The 18,781-nt window shown below is 38.2% G+C and overlaps 1 protein-coding gene across 5 annotated transcripts in view; it reads left to right on the top strand.

Annotated features, from left to right (window-relative positions):
* Window positions 1-2,719, top strand: part of Pds5b (PDS5 cohesin associated factor B) — a 165,580-nt gene extending 162,861 nt beyond the window's left edge. For all 5 annotated transcript variants that reach the window (XM_070002989.1, XM_070002988.1, XM_070002990.1 and 2 more), the window contains one exon: window positions 27-2,719. In XM_070002989.1, the coding sequence (XP_069859090.1) occupies window positions 27-62 (36 nt within the window). In that variant the 3' untranslated portion in view covers window positions 63-2,719. The remainder of the gene's footprint in view (window positions 1-26) is intronic.
* The last annotated feature ends 16,062 nt before the right edge of the window (window positions 2,720-18,781 follow it).

The following is an 18,781-nucleotide window of genomic DNA, read 5'->3' as shown; positions in this document are numbered from 1 at the left end:
AACCATCTGGTGACTTTTTTCTTAAGGTACGACGGAGGAGTTCTAAAAGGGAAAGGCGATGAAACAGATGTAATTAACTTTCTTTGTGAAAGCTTTGGGGAAATTCTTTTTTTTTTTCTCTCCAAGCGTGAGGTTGGATAAAACCCTTGATACCTAAAGTGGAACTGTGGAAGTAGGACAGTGAGCCTTTCTCAGGACCTCACATGGATGGTCACGTGCTAGCAATGCACACAGCAGTAACGATGGCCGAAGTTTTGTGATGTTTGATGGCTGTGTAGACATAAACTACGAAGAAATTTGTAAATAAACTTTTTTTTTTTATGTTTCTGACTTCTGAAGTGCTTGTATAGCTTTTATCTACGGCTTTAAACTGACAGTACCCAACTGTTTATTGGATCTATTGATTCGAAAAGAGCTTGCTAGGAAAGACCTTAAGCAGTAATCTGTCAGTGTTTGTATTTGTATTCTCTGCAATTTTACTGTGAAAAATATTTCTCAACAATTGGTGTCATTTTCTTGATGTCACTGTTTGTTGGAGAGCTAAGTGGTCTCTCCCCCTTGTGTATCTTACCTAGTGTCTGCCCTGGCACCTTCATCTTCAGAGGTGCTGACTTGTCTGCCATTACCCTAGAATGATGCCTCAGATGGGAGGGCACCGTACAAATTATGAAATAATCCTGAAGTTGTCTGATTGCTTTACTCTTCAGTATTGGTCCCAGAATTTGTCTGGCCTTTCATGGCAATGACAATTGTAAGAAGAGAGAGATTTAAAATATTTTAATTTTAAAGAGTGTGTTATAAAATAATGTACTGAATTCTTTATCCCATTATATCATCCCTTTTCAGTTATTAATCTACTGTATCAATAAAATTCTGTAACTTGAGTTTTTAATAGTCTAGAATGTTATTATGTATAGCTATTTTCTCTTGAACATTATGTTCAGAAAATTCAAATTACTAGACTATAAGATCTGATGTATACACATTAGAAAAGTTCCAGTTCTCCATAACAGTGTAAAGTTAACCAGAAAGAAAAATTTTATTGATGCAGTGTGTCCTTACAGATCTGTTCTTGAAAGCCAAGTGTTTTGTATTTTATAGTGAATTGCATGTTTATGAAAAAAAGTGCTGAAAATGGGATGTACTTTTTTCTGTAAATTTACATTTAGCCATAGTATATGATAGATTGCCCCATAACATAGTTTTTCATCAAGAGTTTATTATTGTACTTTATTTTGGAGCCAAAAAACTTGTTTTGGGGGGAGGGGCAGGGAAGAGGTGACATAGGCAGCTATACCAGTTACTGTGGTTAGCATCTTGCTCTTTCTGATATCAGATCAGAGGGAAGTGGGCTTGCACTTAAAACAGATCTGCAAAGTACAGGAACAAATTACTTATGGCAGTATCCTTTATACAGTTGTATAAACTGTATATTGAACCAAAACATACATTACTTCTTAATGCTAACATCAGTTCAGTTTAGTGTTTCAGGTGCTGTTCTTTTGTTATTTTCATGGTTATTAACAACAGAAAAGAAAATCGTATTCTAACTTATTAAACTCTATCATGGTGAATAGTGAAGCATTTTCATATAATACACCATTATGTTTAAGGTATATTTCCAAAATTGCTTATAACAGATGGGAACTGTAATAAAGAAGTTACTATTTTAGAAAATGACATTTTACTATTTTCCAGTATGTATCACAGTTGGTGTGATTATTTTTCTTTAATGCTTAGGCAACCTTTTATTTTTACAAAGAGGTTTTAAATTGTGTCTTAATCTGTCAGTGTTGAACTACCTTCACTTACAACAGTACAGAACACCAGTAATGATGGAGGCTGCTGTATAGTCTATCAGCTAATGTTGATCAAGATACTCTTGGTTTTGAAATGTTTGATTAGCTCAGTTCCCAAGCAGTGCTATTTCTGTTTAGCAGTACCAAGGCATGTTTTAAAATCAACAAAGAATAAAGGATAGCTTTGTATTTTTGTCATTGACTAAATTGCACCGGAAATATTTATGGAAATATATCTTTAAAACCATTTTATAAAGCATACGAAAAAATTTTGTGGAGGATCTTTATTTGCATGATTATAGTAAACCAAATTTCATTGCACATTAATATTTTGTATATCATTTCACAAAATTTGTTGTACATTTTGTTCATGTTTAATGCCAATAAGTTTGTAATTTTTCAACCTGTCTGTTCACTTTTGGGGAGGATTATGATGTAAAAAATTTCATTTTTCTGTAGGAAAATAGGTGCAATAATGATCAAGGTTTTGATGTTCTGAATCTCCATCTTAGGGGCTTATCTTACCATGTTTAAACTTAACATTTCATGTACTAACATTTGGAGAGCCACATACCTGAACTAAAATAAAATTACATATGTATAAAACATTAATTGCTAACAGTTGTTAGCACAGTTCTGCAGTGATAATGTTCATTTTTATAATATGTACTGTATAACATTAAGAAAATACTTAACTCACTGAAACAAGTTCCATTATGAAAATGTTCAGATTCTTCAGTGAGTTTATCCTGCTGCACTCTGTAGTGGTCTGTCTACATTACCATAAAAGTTCTTGCTGTGGTGCAACAGGAACCTTTTTCAGTGAGCTCCACTATATATGTAAATTACAACTATGGCTGTAAAACTTGTTCCAGGTATTAAAGGTGAAATGAATTTCTGTATCTTCTTACACCTTGAAAGTTTGATTTTTCTTTTCTGTTTTGTTTTGTGGTTGTTATTGTTGTTGTTGTTGGTTGTGGGGCTTGAACTCTCAGGGTCTGGGCACTCTCCCTGAGCTTTTTTCTTAAGGACAGCACTATACAACTTTGAGTCACAGTGCCACTTCTAGTTTTCTAGTGGTTGATTGGAGAGAAGATTCTCACAGACTTTCTTACCTGGTCTAGCTTTGAATGGTGATTCTCAGATCTCAGCCTCCTTAGGATTACCGGTGTAAGCCACCAGCTCCTGGCTATAAGTTTGATTTTTAAGATTTCCTTTTGCCTACTTGCAGGAAAGTCAGGCATCTAAAAGTTTATTTAATGTAGGCATATCTCTCTGCTACGTAGTATTATGTCACAATAATGAACAATTGATATTTAGATAACCAGTTTTTCAGACAGTTTTGAGTTTCTGTGAAGCTGAATAAACATGAAAGCTCATGATTGTATTTTTATGTGAATATATATATATATATATATACACACATATATATTTACTAAATGGAGAAAGTCGTGTTTTGATCATTTTTAATTTTGGAGATTTTGTTTCATAAACAAGAAATGTGTTTGCCAGTATAATTTTCAAAACTTTCTGTTCACACGTCTCATGAAAAATCTTGGCTGCAAAAATTTACTAAATACCAGTTAATCACCTTATAATTAAGTGTAACATAAACTTTGATAATAAGCACTGAAAATTCATTGGTATTAGCTGGTACTGGGGTTTGCAGTTGCTAATCAGGCTCTCATTTGAATCACATGTCTAGCTCTTCTTTGCCAGTCCTGGGGCTTGAACTTAGGGCTTGGGCACTGTCCCTGAGCTGCTTTTGCTTAAGGCTAGGACTCTACCACTTGAGCCACTGCACCACTTGTGGCTTTTTCTGTTTATGTGGTACTGAGGAATCGAGCCCAGGGCTTCATGCATGCTAGGCAAGCACTCTACCACTAAGCCACATTCCCAGCTCTCCTAGCTCTTAGTTATGTATTTAGTAGAGTCTGGATCGAGATCCTTCTATAGGTACTGCTCACAAAGCAAAATGACACATGTACACCACCACCCTCAGCTTTTAATGGTTGACAATGGGGAGCTCAGGAACTATTTTTCACCCGGGCTGGCCAATGAACCACAGCCCTCCTGATCTCAACCTCCCTAAGTAGTAGCTAGAATAACATATGGGAGCCACTGTACCTGGTTCAAGCTTGCTAAGAAAGCACTTTACCACTAGTGCTAGAGATCAACTCAGGGCCTTGCACATGGCTAGGCCAGCAATATGCCACTGTGCTGCACCCCTGCACTGTTTCATCTTTTTATTCAGCCAGCATTCAGTAAGTAGGGTCGAGTTGATAGATCTTTTTAGCAAAAGCAGCTTTGAAACACTTCTTACATTGAGATCCTTCAGAGATGTTCTGCTTATATCCTTGAGCTTTTCTATTTTTTTTAACGAATGTAGTCTCCTTTAGCTTAAGTTCTTTAATTTCTTTGACTCCAAATTGAGCTCACATTCACCCTTGCTCAAATCAAATTTGTTTTCCTAGAGTCACCATAGGTTTTTGAGAAATAGCGTGCTCCTAGAAGCAACAAACAGTAGAAGCCTGACGACTCTATAGTGGACCGCTGCTTTTAATGTAATGTCCTCTACACAGCTCTGCATCTCTGGCCATTTCTTTCTGGCTGGTGTTTGCTTCTCCTATGCCTGCTATACTAGTCTCCCTATTTGTTTTACTCAGTCACCAGTGACTAGGTTTGAAGATACAGGCACGTGAAAATAAAAAGATACATATTTTGTTCTTTGTGTCTGAAGTACCCTTTCTTATTCCACTGTGTCTTATTTCCACCTATTCACCACATAAGGGAGAGTTCTTGGTTTGGGCAAACCCACCATTACTTTCTTTGTTATTTCATTCTTGAATAGTGTATTGCTTGGAAAACTAACATTTGGATTATTTGATTAGTGTTTGTTTCACTGACTACAGTAAATGACATAAAGTCTGTTTTTGTTTCCTGGTTTAGCCTTAACACAGCACAATGTTTAGTATATGAAGGTGAGTGCTCAAAATTTCGTGAATAAGTATAAAATTATGAAAATGTAAAGAACAGATATTAAAAATGTTTAAGAACGAAGGAAACCATTACTAAGGGCTGTGTACACACTATTGTGTCTTTTAATCCTCACTGTAATGGTATATGGCCGTTGATAAGTCATTTGTAGAAGTGGAAACAGGATTAGAGGTTGGTTTACTCAAAACACAACTTTAAAGTGGTAAAGGAAGATCCAACCATAGCTGTTTTACTCCAAAGCCATGGTCTTTCTGTTCTACCTCAAATATTAGTAATAAAGATTGGCTGAGTAATGCCAGGTATAGTGGCTCATGCTTGTTATTCTAGTTAACTCAGTAGATGAAAATTAAGAAGCAATAAGTAGTCAGGCACCAGTGGCTTACACCTGTAATCCTAGTTACTCAGGAGGCTGAGATCTGAGGATCACGGTTCAAAGCCAGCCTGGGAACTCCAGTAAACCACTCAGAAAAAGCCAGCATGACACTGTGGTTCAAGCGGTTGAGCACTAGACTTGAGTACGAGGCTTGGGGATAGTGCCCAGGAGCCCCAGGACTGGCCAAAAAAAATGAACAAAAAAACAAGACTCCTCCTCCCCATCTCAACCAACAAGCAGTATGGTGGTTCATTTCTGTAATTCCAGCTATATGAGAGGCCAGATTTGGGCCGGGGGAGGAGGGCAGTGTTATTGCCTAAGGATTTTCCTGGCAAAAATGTGAGACCTTACTTGATAAAACTATAACCCAAAGGGCCTAGGGCATGCCTTAAAGTGGTTGAAAGCAAGGCCCTGAGTTCAAACTTCAGTACCTTCCTCTCACATTGTATAAATATCAGTACATCTGTATGTAGTTTTCAAATTATACTGGGAAATTATATTCAGGCAAGAAATGGGCACAATACTGGCCATGTTATCTAGAGTTGTTAGTGATGTTCTACTGAATAATACCTGTTTACCTATGTCATTTTTCATGAAGTTAAAATGTCTGGTAATCATTTGTAGTTTTTTTTTTATTGTGAAAATACTGTACAGGGGGGTTACAATTACATGGGCAAGATAATGAGTACATTTCTTTCATTTGTAGTTTATAAATAAGAGTTCAGGTGACCTGCACAAAGGTCATAGAGTAGAGCGAATCTGTTCTCATGATTTTACCCACTATTAAACATTGACTTGGATTAGAATCCAAATGACTTGTTTAAACCGAAGTTTTTGATTTATTAAAAATATATTAAAATGCCTACTGCGATCTTCAAAGTGATGGATAAAAGTTCAATTTTTTTGCTGGGCGCTGATGGCTCATGCCTATAATCCTAGCTACTCAGGAGGCTGAGATCTTGCCAGCCTGGGCAAGAAAGTCCATGAAACTCTTATCTCCAATAAACCATCAGGAAACTGGAAGTGGTGCTGTAGCTCAAGTGGTAGAGCTCTAGCTTTGAGCTGAAGAGCTGAGGGACAGCACTCAGGCCCAGAGTTCAAGCCCCATGACCAACCAAAAAAAAAATACAATTTTTTTTATTTAACGTAATTTAGCCTTTTTTTTTTTTTTTGGAGGTACTGGGGGTTGAACTCAGAGCCTTTTTTTCATTAGCTATTGTTGAGTTAGGGTTTCATTTTATACCCAGGCCTTCAGGTACTTTCCTGTGTTCTAGAGGTGACAGGCAGGTACCACTGTGCGCACCTGTTGGTTGAGATAGAGTCTGGTGAACTTTTTAGAGCTGGCCTTGGACTGTGATACCACAATCTGCCTCCCAAGTAGTTAGGATTACAGGCTTGAGCATTTGTGCCCAGCATAATTTACATTTTGGGGCATTATGTGCCTATTTTGTTTTCTACATCAAGACCCAATATAATGTGTTAGGTATATCAATTGTGGAAATACTCTGAACACCATATACATGGTATCTTAATATTAGGAGCTTATGTGTATTCTAGATAAAATTTGAGACCCAAATAGACCAACTTGGCTGGAGAAGATAGCTTGTTGAGTTGTGGTTGAGTAATGTAATTTTCTTGTAAAAGTAGTTGAGAACATTGTAAAGCCGAGTGCCAAGACTCAAACCAAGAATCCTAGCTACTCAGGAGACAAATCCAAAGGATTGTTAGAAGCCAACCCAGGCAGAAAAATCTATATGTTTTCATCTCCAATTTACAAGCAAAAAGCCAGGCTGGAGGCATGGCTCAAGTGGTAGAGTTTCATCTGTGAAGAAGAAAATGAAGTAAGTTGAAGGCCTTGGCTTCAAAACCCCAGTACAGTAAGCCCTCCCCATCCCCCCCCCCCCCCCCGGTCCCAGCATACACCAGAGCATCCTAAATAAATAAAAGCAAGTAAGGGCAATATGGACTTTCAGAGCAAAATAGGACAGCCATCCTCAACTCATTTGATTGAGATTTCAGTCTTTATATACTTGACCAAATTACTTTTAGGAAAACCCAGTGGTTTAATTTTTGTCAGGTCTGTGGTTAAATAATTGTTTCATTTGCAGGTCTTTAGACACAAACAGCATTATTGCATATTTTATTTTGATTTGTATAATCCATATATTTTTGTGTTCATATTCTTTGGCCAAATTTTGTTAACCAGTCTTGCTATCTTGGGGTAGAAAAGGAAGGATGGGTTGTAATTTATTCACACCTTGTGATATTTTACTTTCTATAAAGAAATACTGTATCTTTTGGCCATATATACTTAACATCAAATTTACCATATTTTTTAAATCATTCATATATATCTTTTTTTTTTTGAGGGAAAGCTGGGCGCTGTCCCTCAGCTCTTCAGCTCAAGGCTGACGCTCTACCACTTGAGCTACAGTGCCACTTCTGGCTTATTTCTTTTTGCTTATGTGGTGCTGAGGACTCGAACCCAGGGCCTCAGGCATGCAAGGCAAGCGCTCTACCACTGAGCCACCTTCTCAGCCCCAACATTCATATATTCTAGTATTAACTTCTTAAGTATGTGGAGAGTTGTTGTTGTTGTTGTTTTTAATGCTACTCTTAGAGCTTGAACTCCAGGCCCGGGTGCTGTTCCCTTTTCTCCCTGCCCCTCCTCCCCCAGCTTCTTTGTGTTCAAGGCTAGTGCTCTACCACTTTGAGCCCCTGCCCCACTTCCGTTTCCCCCCCACCCCCAAGTAGCTTATTGGAGATAGGAGTCTCATGGACTTTCCTGCCCTGGCTGGCTTTGTATCATGATCCTCAGATTTCAGCCTCCTGAGTAGGTAGGTGTGAGTTCTCGTCAAACATTCTTTATAATATCTATTATCACATAATACTGTTTACATTTTATGAATTCTTATTTTTATAGCTTCTAGGTTTTGTGCTCACAAGATTTTTATAATAATTTCCTCTTCTAATATGTACACACCTCTTATTCTGACTTGAAATGCTACAGGTATCATGAACTAAAATTCTTTGTATATCTGGATATGTTTTTGGACTCAGATGATAGATCTTTTTGCACCTTTACTAATTTATAACATACCCATGCAAGTGTGCTTTCATATTTGACACAAACTTTGGCCACATTAATGTTTTTGTAATTCTTAGCAGTATTTTCTCTAATCTGCCTATTAACTCTTATTTTGAAGGTCCTTTGACAGATGTGGTGGTACTCACTTGTAATCCCAAGTTAATCAAGAGACATAGGAAGATCATGGTCTGAAGCCAGCCCAGACAAAAATGGGAGACTTATCTAGCAAGAACAAGCAAAAAGGACTGAAAGTATGACTCAAGTGGTCAAGTACCTAGCAAGTATGAGGTCCTGAGTTCAAAGCCTAGAACCAATTAATATTCCTGTTGCTAATGTGTGTTTGTGTGTATGTATGTCCGTGTACATGTCAATATTGGGGAATAAAGGGCCTGTTGTTCTCCCTTAACTTTTTTTTATCTCAATGATGTCTCTCTACCAGCTGAGTCACATCTCTTCTTCTGTCTTAATTGGAGATTAGAATCTCTTAGATTCATCTGCCCAAATTGGCCTCAAACAGATCCTCAGATCTCAACTTCTGGAATAGCTAAGATTACAGGTTGAGCACCAAGTGTTAGTATCTTGGTAGGGACAACATATAAATGTGTAGACTAGTTTGCAAAAAAAAAGTCAACATCTTTACAATATTAAGTCTTCCCTCTGAGAAAGATTTTTTAAAGCCTTCCTTTCCACATATTTTCTTTGCAAGAATAGCTTTTAAAATATTCCATGAGCTTTATTAATGTTGCTAAGATAGTTACTGCTGTATTATTTTCTGGGTAATTATAACTGCTATGCTAATTTGTCTTCAGCTGGTTCACTGGTAGGCCTCTTTCTTAGTTGTAATTCATAGTTGAGTTTTTAATTTTTTTTTAAATTTTCTTTTTTTAAATTTTTAGACTTTAGGTCTTAGTTTTGTTTCCTTCTGTTCCTTTCTTTAGTCTATTCTTATTTGCTCCTTTTATTTTTCATTATATCTATTTCTTTTAATTTTACCTGGTTTTCCTTTATTTTTGGTTCTTTTCTCCTTTCTCTTCATTATCTCATTAATCCCTAGTTGTTTGTGAGTTTGACTGTATTCGTTTTCATTTTGACTCTGTCTAGTTGGCTCATCTTTTTGGTTGGGATTGATTTATCCTGACCCTAACAACAGATTTGCTCACTGGCTACAACTATATATAATCTTTCCTGCACTACAGTACCCCTCCCCAAACAAAAGTGAAGGAGCAGTTAGATAGGGGGAATACCTATCTTGTGATTTAAAACTTATGATTTAAAACCTATGTAGTTGTAGGGTTCTGGGTTGGTGTTTTACTTTAAATTGTGTTCTGTTGTGGTTTTGGAGTTGCTCTTACTATAATCTTTTTTTTTTTTTTTTTTTTTTTGGTGCTTGTCATGGATTTTTTTAGATAATACTGTCTGCAAATTGTTCTGTCAGTATAGTCTTAAATTGTTCTCATACATCATGTTTTTTCTCATCTGATTGTACTGGTTGGCTCCTCTAGGTCACTGTTAAGTAATAGAGTTTTGTCTTCCAATTTCAGGAAGTCTGTATTTCTAATCAAGGTTATTTAAAAAGAGATGAAATTATGTTGAGTTCTGTTTGCATAGAAGTCTGTAGTTTTAAACCATATTATTATAATGAGTTATATTTATAGATTGCATGATTTTCTGGCATTAACCCTACTTGATCTTGATTCAGCTTGCTTATGTCTTCATATTTTTATGGCCATGTTGATCCCTGAGACTCTTGTTTCCCTGTCCTAATACCAGTAATGCTATAAAGGACCCTGCTAGTGCTTTAGAATTAGTTGGAATTTTCTTCTGTGAAACAGTTTTATGTATATGAGTTGTTTCCTGAGCTCACTCTTTTGTGAGATCTCTCTTAAAACTGTACTTAAGTTGTTTTTTTTATTTTAGCTTTAGACTTTTTCAAAAAATATTGGCATCCAGGAAATAATGTAAGAGACATTCATCATCTCATGTCCCAAGTTTAAAGACCTGTTAACATTTTACCATATTGGTTTCAGTTTTCAAGAAATTCATTACACACACACACACACACACACACACACACACACACACACACACACACACACACACACACACACACACACACACACACACACACACACACAATTTTCCCTTTCTACTCTCTGTGAGTGCACAGTAAAACTACGTTTCTTCTGTTGGAAAAAGCATTCTATAATTGTGTATGTCAAAGGCTGTGGAATACTTGATTTAGCAGGAAGATAAACTTTTTTTTTTTTTTTTGCCAGTCCTGGGGCTTGAACTCAAGGCCTGGGCACTGTCCTTGAGCTTCTTTTGCTCAAGGCTAACACTTTACCACTTCCAGCTTTTTCTGTATATATGGTTCTGAGGAATTGAACTTGAACCCAGGGCTTCATGCATGCGAGGCAAGCACTCTACCACTAAGCCACATTCCCAGCCCCAAGGATAAACATTTTTAGCATACAAGTCCTATAATGTCATGTGAAAGCTGCTGTCCCTGTTTTGTTTAACTTTAATATTAAAAGGTATAGCTCAAGTTTATAAACCTTTTCCTCTTTTGGCTTTAAAAGAAACCCAGATATTAATTTATGCCATGCCAAGGCCTGTTTTCATCCCCATTTTTCACATGTGTTTACAACACTTGGAACTATTTTGTTATAAAATTTCACGAGAAGAAATACCTATCATCTGTCTTTGCCCAATAGTGTGTGTTTGACATTGCCTCCCTTCCCTTTTATTTGTGCCTATCCTGGAGCTTAAACTCAGGCCTGGATACTGTCCCAGAGCTTTTGGGCTCTACCACCTGAGTCACAGCTCCACTTCTAGCTTTTTGGTGGCTAACTGGAAATAAAGAGTGTCGTGAACTTTCCTGCCTACACTGGCTTTGAACCTTGAACCTCAGATCTCAGCCTCCTGAGTAGTTAGGATTACAGGTGTGAGCTACCAGAGTCTGGCTGGCAGTATTTTCTTCATGGCAAAAGATCATTGATCATTGATACCATCTTAAATTTTATTAAATTATATGTAATTTCATTGCTATAAAGTATTCAATTATTTGAATATACCACAGTTAATCATTTTTTAAATGATGGATAATCAGAATGTATATTTATCACTGTAAATAGTACTGAAGTAAATAAACTTGCTTTGTGTCTCATAAGTAATTATTCTGAATGCAAATTGTGAATTTGGGCAAGTGAGACTGGATGATGCCTATAATATTGGCTACTAAGGATGATAATCTTAGGATCACTGTTTGCAGCTAGCCTGAAAAAGACAAGTCCCTGAGACTCTTCTCTCCAATTACCAACAATCCAGGAGTGGAGATGTGTCTCAAGTGGTAGAGGGCCAGCCTTGAGAGGAAAAAGTTGAGTGTAAAGTCTGGCTCAAAACAAAAAGCGAGTTTAGTGAATATGGGCATTCTACTTTGTAGATATTTCTAAATTTTATTCCAAACTAGTTGCCTTTCTTTACATTCCCACTAACCATATCTATCAAAGCTCCAGTTTGCCTTTCAAGATTTATAGCCACTCAAAGGCTCCTGTATGTATTTAAGTAATGATCTCATATTACCTTTTCCAGATTGCCTCAACACTTTTATATGCTGAGTAGTTTATTCTTTCTTTTTCAATGTGTAAGGCCTTGTTTTTACAATACTGGATGTCTTTATATGCTGAAGTCTGTTTCTAAGCTCCCCTTTTCTGTCCCATTAGTTCATAACATGTCCGTGAAACCAGAATATTTTCACTACCATAGTTTTATGGTAAGGCATTTCCCTTATTACTACCCTTTAAAATTTTCTTGACTCTTCTAGTTGTTTTATATCTCCATATCAGTTTTTAAATCAAGTTTCCAAATTCTGAGGAATAACCTTAGGATTTTTAGTGAAATTGCAGTGAACTTTCAAAGTGTATATAAAGAGATTGGCCATCTTTATGATAGTGAGTCTTCTTGCTTATGAATATATGGTTGGTTGGTCAGTCTGTCTGTCTGTCTGTCAGTCTGTCTGTGTCTATCTGTATTGTCTGTCAGTAAAGCTTTGCAATTTCCTTCCTAGTTTATCCTTGTTGAAATTTAGTGTCCTAATTTCTGAGTGGTGGATTGGAAGATAAGGTTAGTCTACCTATACTATCTTAGTAAGAGTTGGGTGCTGCTTTAGGGCAATAGATTTTTTTGGGGGGGAGGTCCAGTCGGGGGGCCTGAACTCTGGGCCTGGGCACTGTCCCTCAGCTCTTCAGCTCAAGGCTAGTGCTCTACCACTTGAGCCACAGTGCCACTTCTGGCTTTTTTTTCTTTTTGATATGTGGTGCTGGGGAATCAAACCCAGGGCCTCAGGCATGCAAGGCAAGCGCTCTACCACTGAGCCACCTTCCCAGCCCGGCAATAGATTTTTTTTTTAATTTTTTTTATTGTACAGATACTATACAGAGGGTTACAGTTACATGAGTGAGGTAATGAGTACACTTCCACTTCCTCTTGAACATTATTACCCCCTCCATTGTTTTCCCCCTACCATCCCCTCCCTCCCTCCCTTCCCCAAGGTTCTTTTTTTTTTTTTTTTTTTTTGATTGTGATTAAGTGATTACTTAATTTCCGGAAATTCACAGTATTGTGGAATAATGATGCTCATTTAAAGTCACAAGTTCATTCTAACTTTCCTGGAGCAAATTGTCTATCACAGTCTGTAATATATAACGGTGCTCATATGTTATATACCATATATGTGATCAGCAGCATGGGGATATTTAGTAGTGGTTCAACCAGATGAGTGGGAGTTCTTTGTTTCTTAAGTCCTGTTAGTTTTGTCATATCACCTAACATTTTGGATTCATCATCCACTTATCAGGGAGACCATGTACTGTTTGTCTCTTCGTTCTTGGCTTACCTCGCTCAACATGATTCCTTCTAGCTCCATCCATTTCCCTGCAAATGCCATTATTTTGTCATTTCTAATGGCTGCATAATATTCCATTGTGTATAGATACCACAATTTTTGGATCCATTCATCTGTGGTGGGGCATCTAGGTTGTTTCCATATCCTAGCTATTGCAAACAGTGCTGCAATAAACATGGAGGTGCACGTGTCCTTGTATATTGGTTCCTGTTGTTCAGGGTAGATGCCTAGAAGTGGTATGACTGGGTCGTAAGGGAGGTCAATCTTTAGCTTTCTAAGGACCCTCCAGACTGCTTTCCAAAGTGGTTGTATGAGTGTACATTCCCACCAGCAGTGTAATAGCGTTCCTCGTTCTCCACATCCCCTCCAGCATTTGTCGTTGGCTGATTTGTGGATGTGGGACATTCTGACTGGGGTAAGGTGGTATCTCAGGGTTGTCTTTATTTGCATTTCCTTCACCACCAGGGATGATGAACATTTCCTCATGTGTTTCTTTGCCATTTTTATTTCTTCATTTGAGAAGTCCCTCTTTAGTTCCCTTGCCCATTTAGTAATTGGTTTGTTGGGTTTGGGAGGGATTAGTTTCTTGAGTTCCCTGTATATACAGGATGTTAACCCCTTGTCTGATATATTGCTGGTAAATATTTTTTCCCAATTAGTTGGTTGTCTTTCTAGCTTGGTTGCAATAGCTTTATCTGTGCAGAAGCTTTTTATTTTAAGGTAGTCCCATTTGTCGAGTCTCTCTCCAATTTGTTGTGACCTTGGGACTCTGTTCAGGAAGTTCCTTCCTGTGCCTATTAGTTCAAGTGTCTCTCCTACTCTGTCCTGCAGTAGTTTCAGAGATTCAGGTTTAATGTTAAGGTCTTTAATCCATTTTGAGTTGATGTTGGTGCATGGTGATAGGCTGGGGTCCACTTTTAGTTTTCTGCATGTGGCCCGGCAATAGATTTTTAAGGAACTAAAGCTTTTTATCTTTATAACTTCTTCTATTAGTGGTTAATATAAGCTTTTCCCTTTTAAAATAACTTACATTCCCCTTGAAATTTATCTTTAAGTTTGAAAGTTTATTTAAAAAATTGGGGGATACTACTGGAAATTTGAACTCAGGTCCTTGTGCTTCCTAGGCAGGCACTGGACCACTTAAGCCATATACCCCACTCTTTTTTGCTTTAGGTTTTTGTTGTTTTGTCTTTTTTTCCCCCCTAGATATGGCTTGATGCTTTTTTCCCAGGGTGGCCTTAGAGTATGATCCTCCTTCCTACACTTCCTGACTAAGCAAGATTACAAAAAAAAGTAAAAAAGAAATATGAGTTTATTGAATATAGACATCCTAGTTTGTAGATGAAGGTATAACCACCAACTGTTTGTGGAGAATGGATCCCTATTCCCAGCTGGAATTATAGGCTTGAGCCAGTACACCTTGCCTATGTAGGAAAATTTTTATATTTACTCTCTTGTTTATAAATCTTTGCAACAACTCTCCTCTGGGTTCTAACTTTTTCATCAACTATCATTGGAATTCATTTAAAAAATGTCTAAGAATCAGCCTTTGGTTTTATTGATAAACCATTTGCTATTTCAGTAATTTCTGCTGCAATCTTCTTTCTTTTAAACATGATTTGAATTTACTCTTCTATTCACTTGGGTTGTATGCTTAATGCACTTGAGTTATGTCTATTTTATTTCTCTTCTAAGTCCTGCTTGAATCAATTCATTGGGGCATCTGCATGCAATGCAGCCCAATACATAACAGCCCGTGTACGGCTGCTGTCTCTGGAAGCCTCCAGTGGTGGAGTCTCACCCTTCCTGCCCAGACTATTGCCTACTTTCTTCTCTACCCCTGTGCCACTGTTCTTGTAGGGCTTTCATTCCATTTTTCTGAATAGCTCTCATTTCCACTGGTGATTTCCCCCCTTTATGCATTCCTACATTGGCACTGTAACTTAATAAAGGAGCAGCAAATGACAGACTATCAAATGGCAAGCCAAACCTAACAATTTTGCTGACTTCTGAATAATAGCAATTTGTAGGATTAGTATTGTTTCAGAAATATGTATGTCTATACAGAAAGTCATGTTACTTCAGTACAACCGCATCGTTATTCTCTGCATTTTTGGTTTGTTTTTAGAACTCCCTTTGAAAAGTTTGGTTTCGTTCTCTGCAATTGTCGCAAGGAGGTATAGCTTTGAACATGGATTATGAATAAAGGTTATGTATGATCATGAAAACATGTTTTTGAGCAATCAGGAGTACCTCTAGCAAGGAAGCCATGAAATCTGGGAAGGGTACATTTGACTATTCTGTAAGTGTAGGTGGTAGCTGGATGTGCCATAGTTGGTACATATTTGTTCCTCCTGATTTTGTTTTCAGTCCTATTTATTATGTCTCAGTCTAGGGTTCTAATCACACCTGGATCAAGGTGGATCTTGTTTCCTCATCTTCTGCTTATGACCTGATTATCAGTAGCTCATCCTTTAATGAAGTGGCTCCATTTGATTAGACTGTAGTGAAGACCAAATTTTATTGAACTTTTGATTTTTAAAACATCTCTATTGGTGCTGCAAGGTCTTGACACAGCTTTATCTCTAATACACAATTTCCAGCCTAGTTCTAGTACTGATTTCTAAACACTAATCATCAGTCTGCATTTGCCAATTATTTGGATTTCGGATGACTTGGTCTTTTCTCTTTCTGCCAAAATCTCTTCTACTAACCATTATGGTACTACTGTCTTTTCAGTCACCCGGACTATAAATGATCATGAAGTCCTAATTTTTTTTTTACCTAGAAGACTTTTTTTTTTTAAAGCTAGAAGACTTTTTGCTTTTTCTGCCATTACTACCATTGAAAACAAAACAAAATTGAAATAAGCAGAAAAATATTAAAGAAAGAGCCATAGATTTATATCACAGATGAGGTGGACTGTCTTCCAAGTAGTTTTGGACTAAAAGTGAATCCTACAACAATTGCAAAAAGTAATTCCAAAGCAAAGTATGACCATTATGAAAAGTCCAATTATGGGTTTTTCTGGCAGAAGCCAGACAACTTTGCAGTGACTCAGTTCATGCCTATGTGACATGGGGTGTGAACCAAAGAGAAATCTCATTAAATCACTGAATTTGCTGTACTTTCCAAATGGAGGGAGAAAATGATCTATCCGGAACTGAGAAATTGCCAAGAGGGAAACACATCTGTACACTTGCAGCTGGTGGTTGGATTCAGCCATGGAAACATCAGATGGCTCTCCTGAGAATCTGTGTTGGGTTCATCATGGGCCATAATGACCTCTCTTTCTGCAGGAATGACATAGCAGCTGAGCATAGATGTGTCCCACATCCTTGGTGAGAAAGCATTGCACACACACACACACACACACACACACACACACACACACACACACACACACACACACACACACACACACACACACACACACACACACACACACACACACACACAAATTGAAACTACCTGTAACCAGTTCCCCAGACAGTGTTCTGGATATTGTAAACAGAAGGTCTGTACAGATCTTCCATACTTAGAAGATAAGTAATATGCAGAAAGGAACCACTAGAGCAACCAAACAGTCACCACACCCTGACATCGGTGCCCCTCCCTACCCTCATTAATTTCCTTTTCCCCTCAAAAGGAAAAAAGGATCAGATTAAGTACAGGTCAAGAATAGTATCAAAGAAATATCCTGAGTGAGGTTAGAAGGAGGACTTCAATTCTGAAAAAGAATACCAAAAACTCAGAAATGATTGTAAGAACAAATGCTGAGCTTACAAATAGCAATAAGGATTTTAGGCATTGAAATAAGGCAGATCTAATAGATACAGGTTAAATCATGGTATCCTGGTCTGGGTTTCAATGGGTTAAATGCATGTAAGAAAATACCTGATATGTAGTGTCCCAGATGTAGCTCCTGCTGTTGCTATTTTCTGATATGGCCAGTGTACCTGTAGTGCATTAGAAGAGATGAGAGATGGACCATGGATGTGGGAACATATAGTCTGTTACAAGCACTGTTAGGATCTAGGAGGCCATTTGAGGATTTGAACAGAAGAGTCATGCTCTACTGTGATAAGAACAGCCAAGGAGAGGAGAATAAAGGCCAGAAGACTAGCTCAGGAGTGTGCTGAGTTCAGGAGATTGGAATGGTCTTGGAATGGAGAGGTCTTGAGGTCTTGCATGTATGCTAAAGGTAGAGCCAGAAGTGGCCGATAGATAGGTGGCTGGGTAGGAACTATGACAGGAAGCACCTGATCTGAGGATGGAAGTACCATTAACTGAGAGGTGCCCATTAACTCCTAAAGAACAAGTCTGATCCATAACGACAGGATGAATGTCTTTTCCTAAGTGGGATTTTGAACTCTGAATTCCCCTCAGGAAGTTATGAGCTGTGCTGAATCCATAGGAAATGAACAGATTGTAGTGGGGGGAGGGTCTAAGCTGACACTTGGAGACCCCTATGCTCCTTGGTCATGGAACTTCAGTAAGGATAGCAGACAATGACACATTTCGCAGAAGGTGCTGGAAGAAGCCAGTGGTGACATTTCCTCCATAGTAAGGATGTAAAATGAGATGTCCCTGTCATGAAGCAAGGCTTAGTGACTCACACATGTCATGCCAAGTGGAGTCTGGAATGCAGATCGTGGCTTGAGACCAGCCCAGGCAAAAAGCAAGACCCTCATCTCAACAAATAAGTGGGGCATGGTTGTTTTACATTTGTAATCCCAGCACATGTGGGATGCGTAAAGAGAAGCGCATTTGCCTGGGCCAGACCCTCTCTACAAAATAACAAAAGCAGAAAAGACCTTGTGGAGTGGCTCCAGGGGTAGAACACCTGCTTAGCAAGTGCAAAGCCCCGAATCCACACTCCAGTAGCTCTGAAAAAGAGAGTGAGTCTCTGTCAAATAGCCACTTGGATTTGGAAAATGGAACCTAAAGATTAGGAGTCATCTGGCTCCAAGCCAGGACTCACCTAGTCCTGGGTGAATATGGAGGAACAAAATTAGAGATGGGAGAGTGTCAGGGTGCTGTGTCACTGTCTCACAACCTTGTTAGGATGTACATGATGGAAAAACTGGGTTCCCTGTCCTAATTGACACAGCGAAATCAGAGCCATGAGACAGTTGAAGCACGGGAAAATTCACCTGTAACTTGAGAATAGAAGCCAGACTGCAGTGGTCTGTGCAGAAGGAAGTCAAGAGAACAGGAATAGTTAAGTACTAGTTGGGGGTAAATGGTTGAGAAGGAAGAAGGAGGTAATATTTCCCCACTAGGCATGCATGTTTTTAAAGTCTTTACCCTGCGGTACCATTTCTTCTGAGACATCTGGTCCCCATGTCTCTCCAGCTCTGACAAGGAGACGGAAACCTGTTCACAAGTGAATCTTCTTCTGGGAATTTGAATTCTAAGATTTTTAGGCCATAGGATAGCAGTTTGGGGAGAAAGGTGAACATAGCAGTTGTTGCAGGAAGAACAGAGACACTCCAGAGAGTCTGACAAGATAGTCACATCTCCAAACCTAGATTGGTGTCTGTACTTTCAGAGCTCTATGGCCTTAAGATAACCATCTTCCCATTTCCTGTCATTCTCACTGGCCAGAAGGGATTTTC

The sequence above is a fragment of the Dipodomys merriami genome, unplaced genomic scaffold (genome assembly GCF_024711535.1).
Source record: "Dipodomys merriami isolate MVZ:Mamm:240054 unplaced genomic scaffold, mDipMer1.0.p SCAF_6, whole genome shotgun sequence".
Classification (NCBI taxonomy): Eukaryota; Metazoa; Chordata; class Mammalia; order Rodentia; family Heteromyidae; genus Dipodomys; species Dipodomys merriami.
Note: the sequence above shows the minus strand (reverse complement) of the source record. Positions and strands in the feature narration are given on the sequence as shown.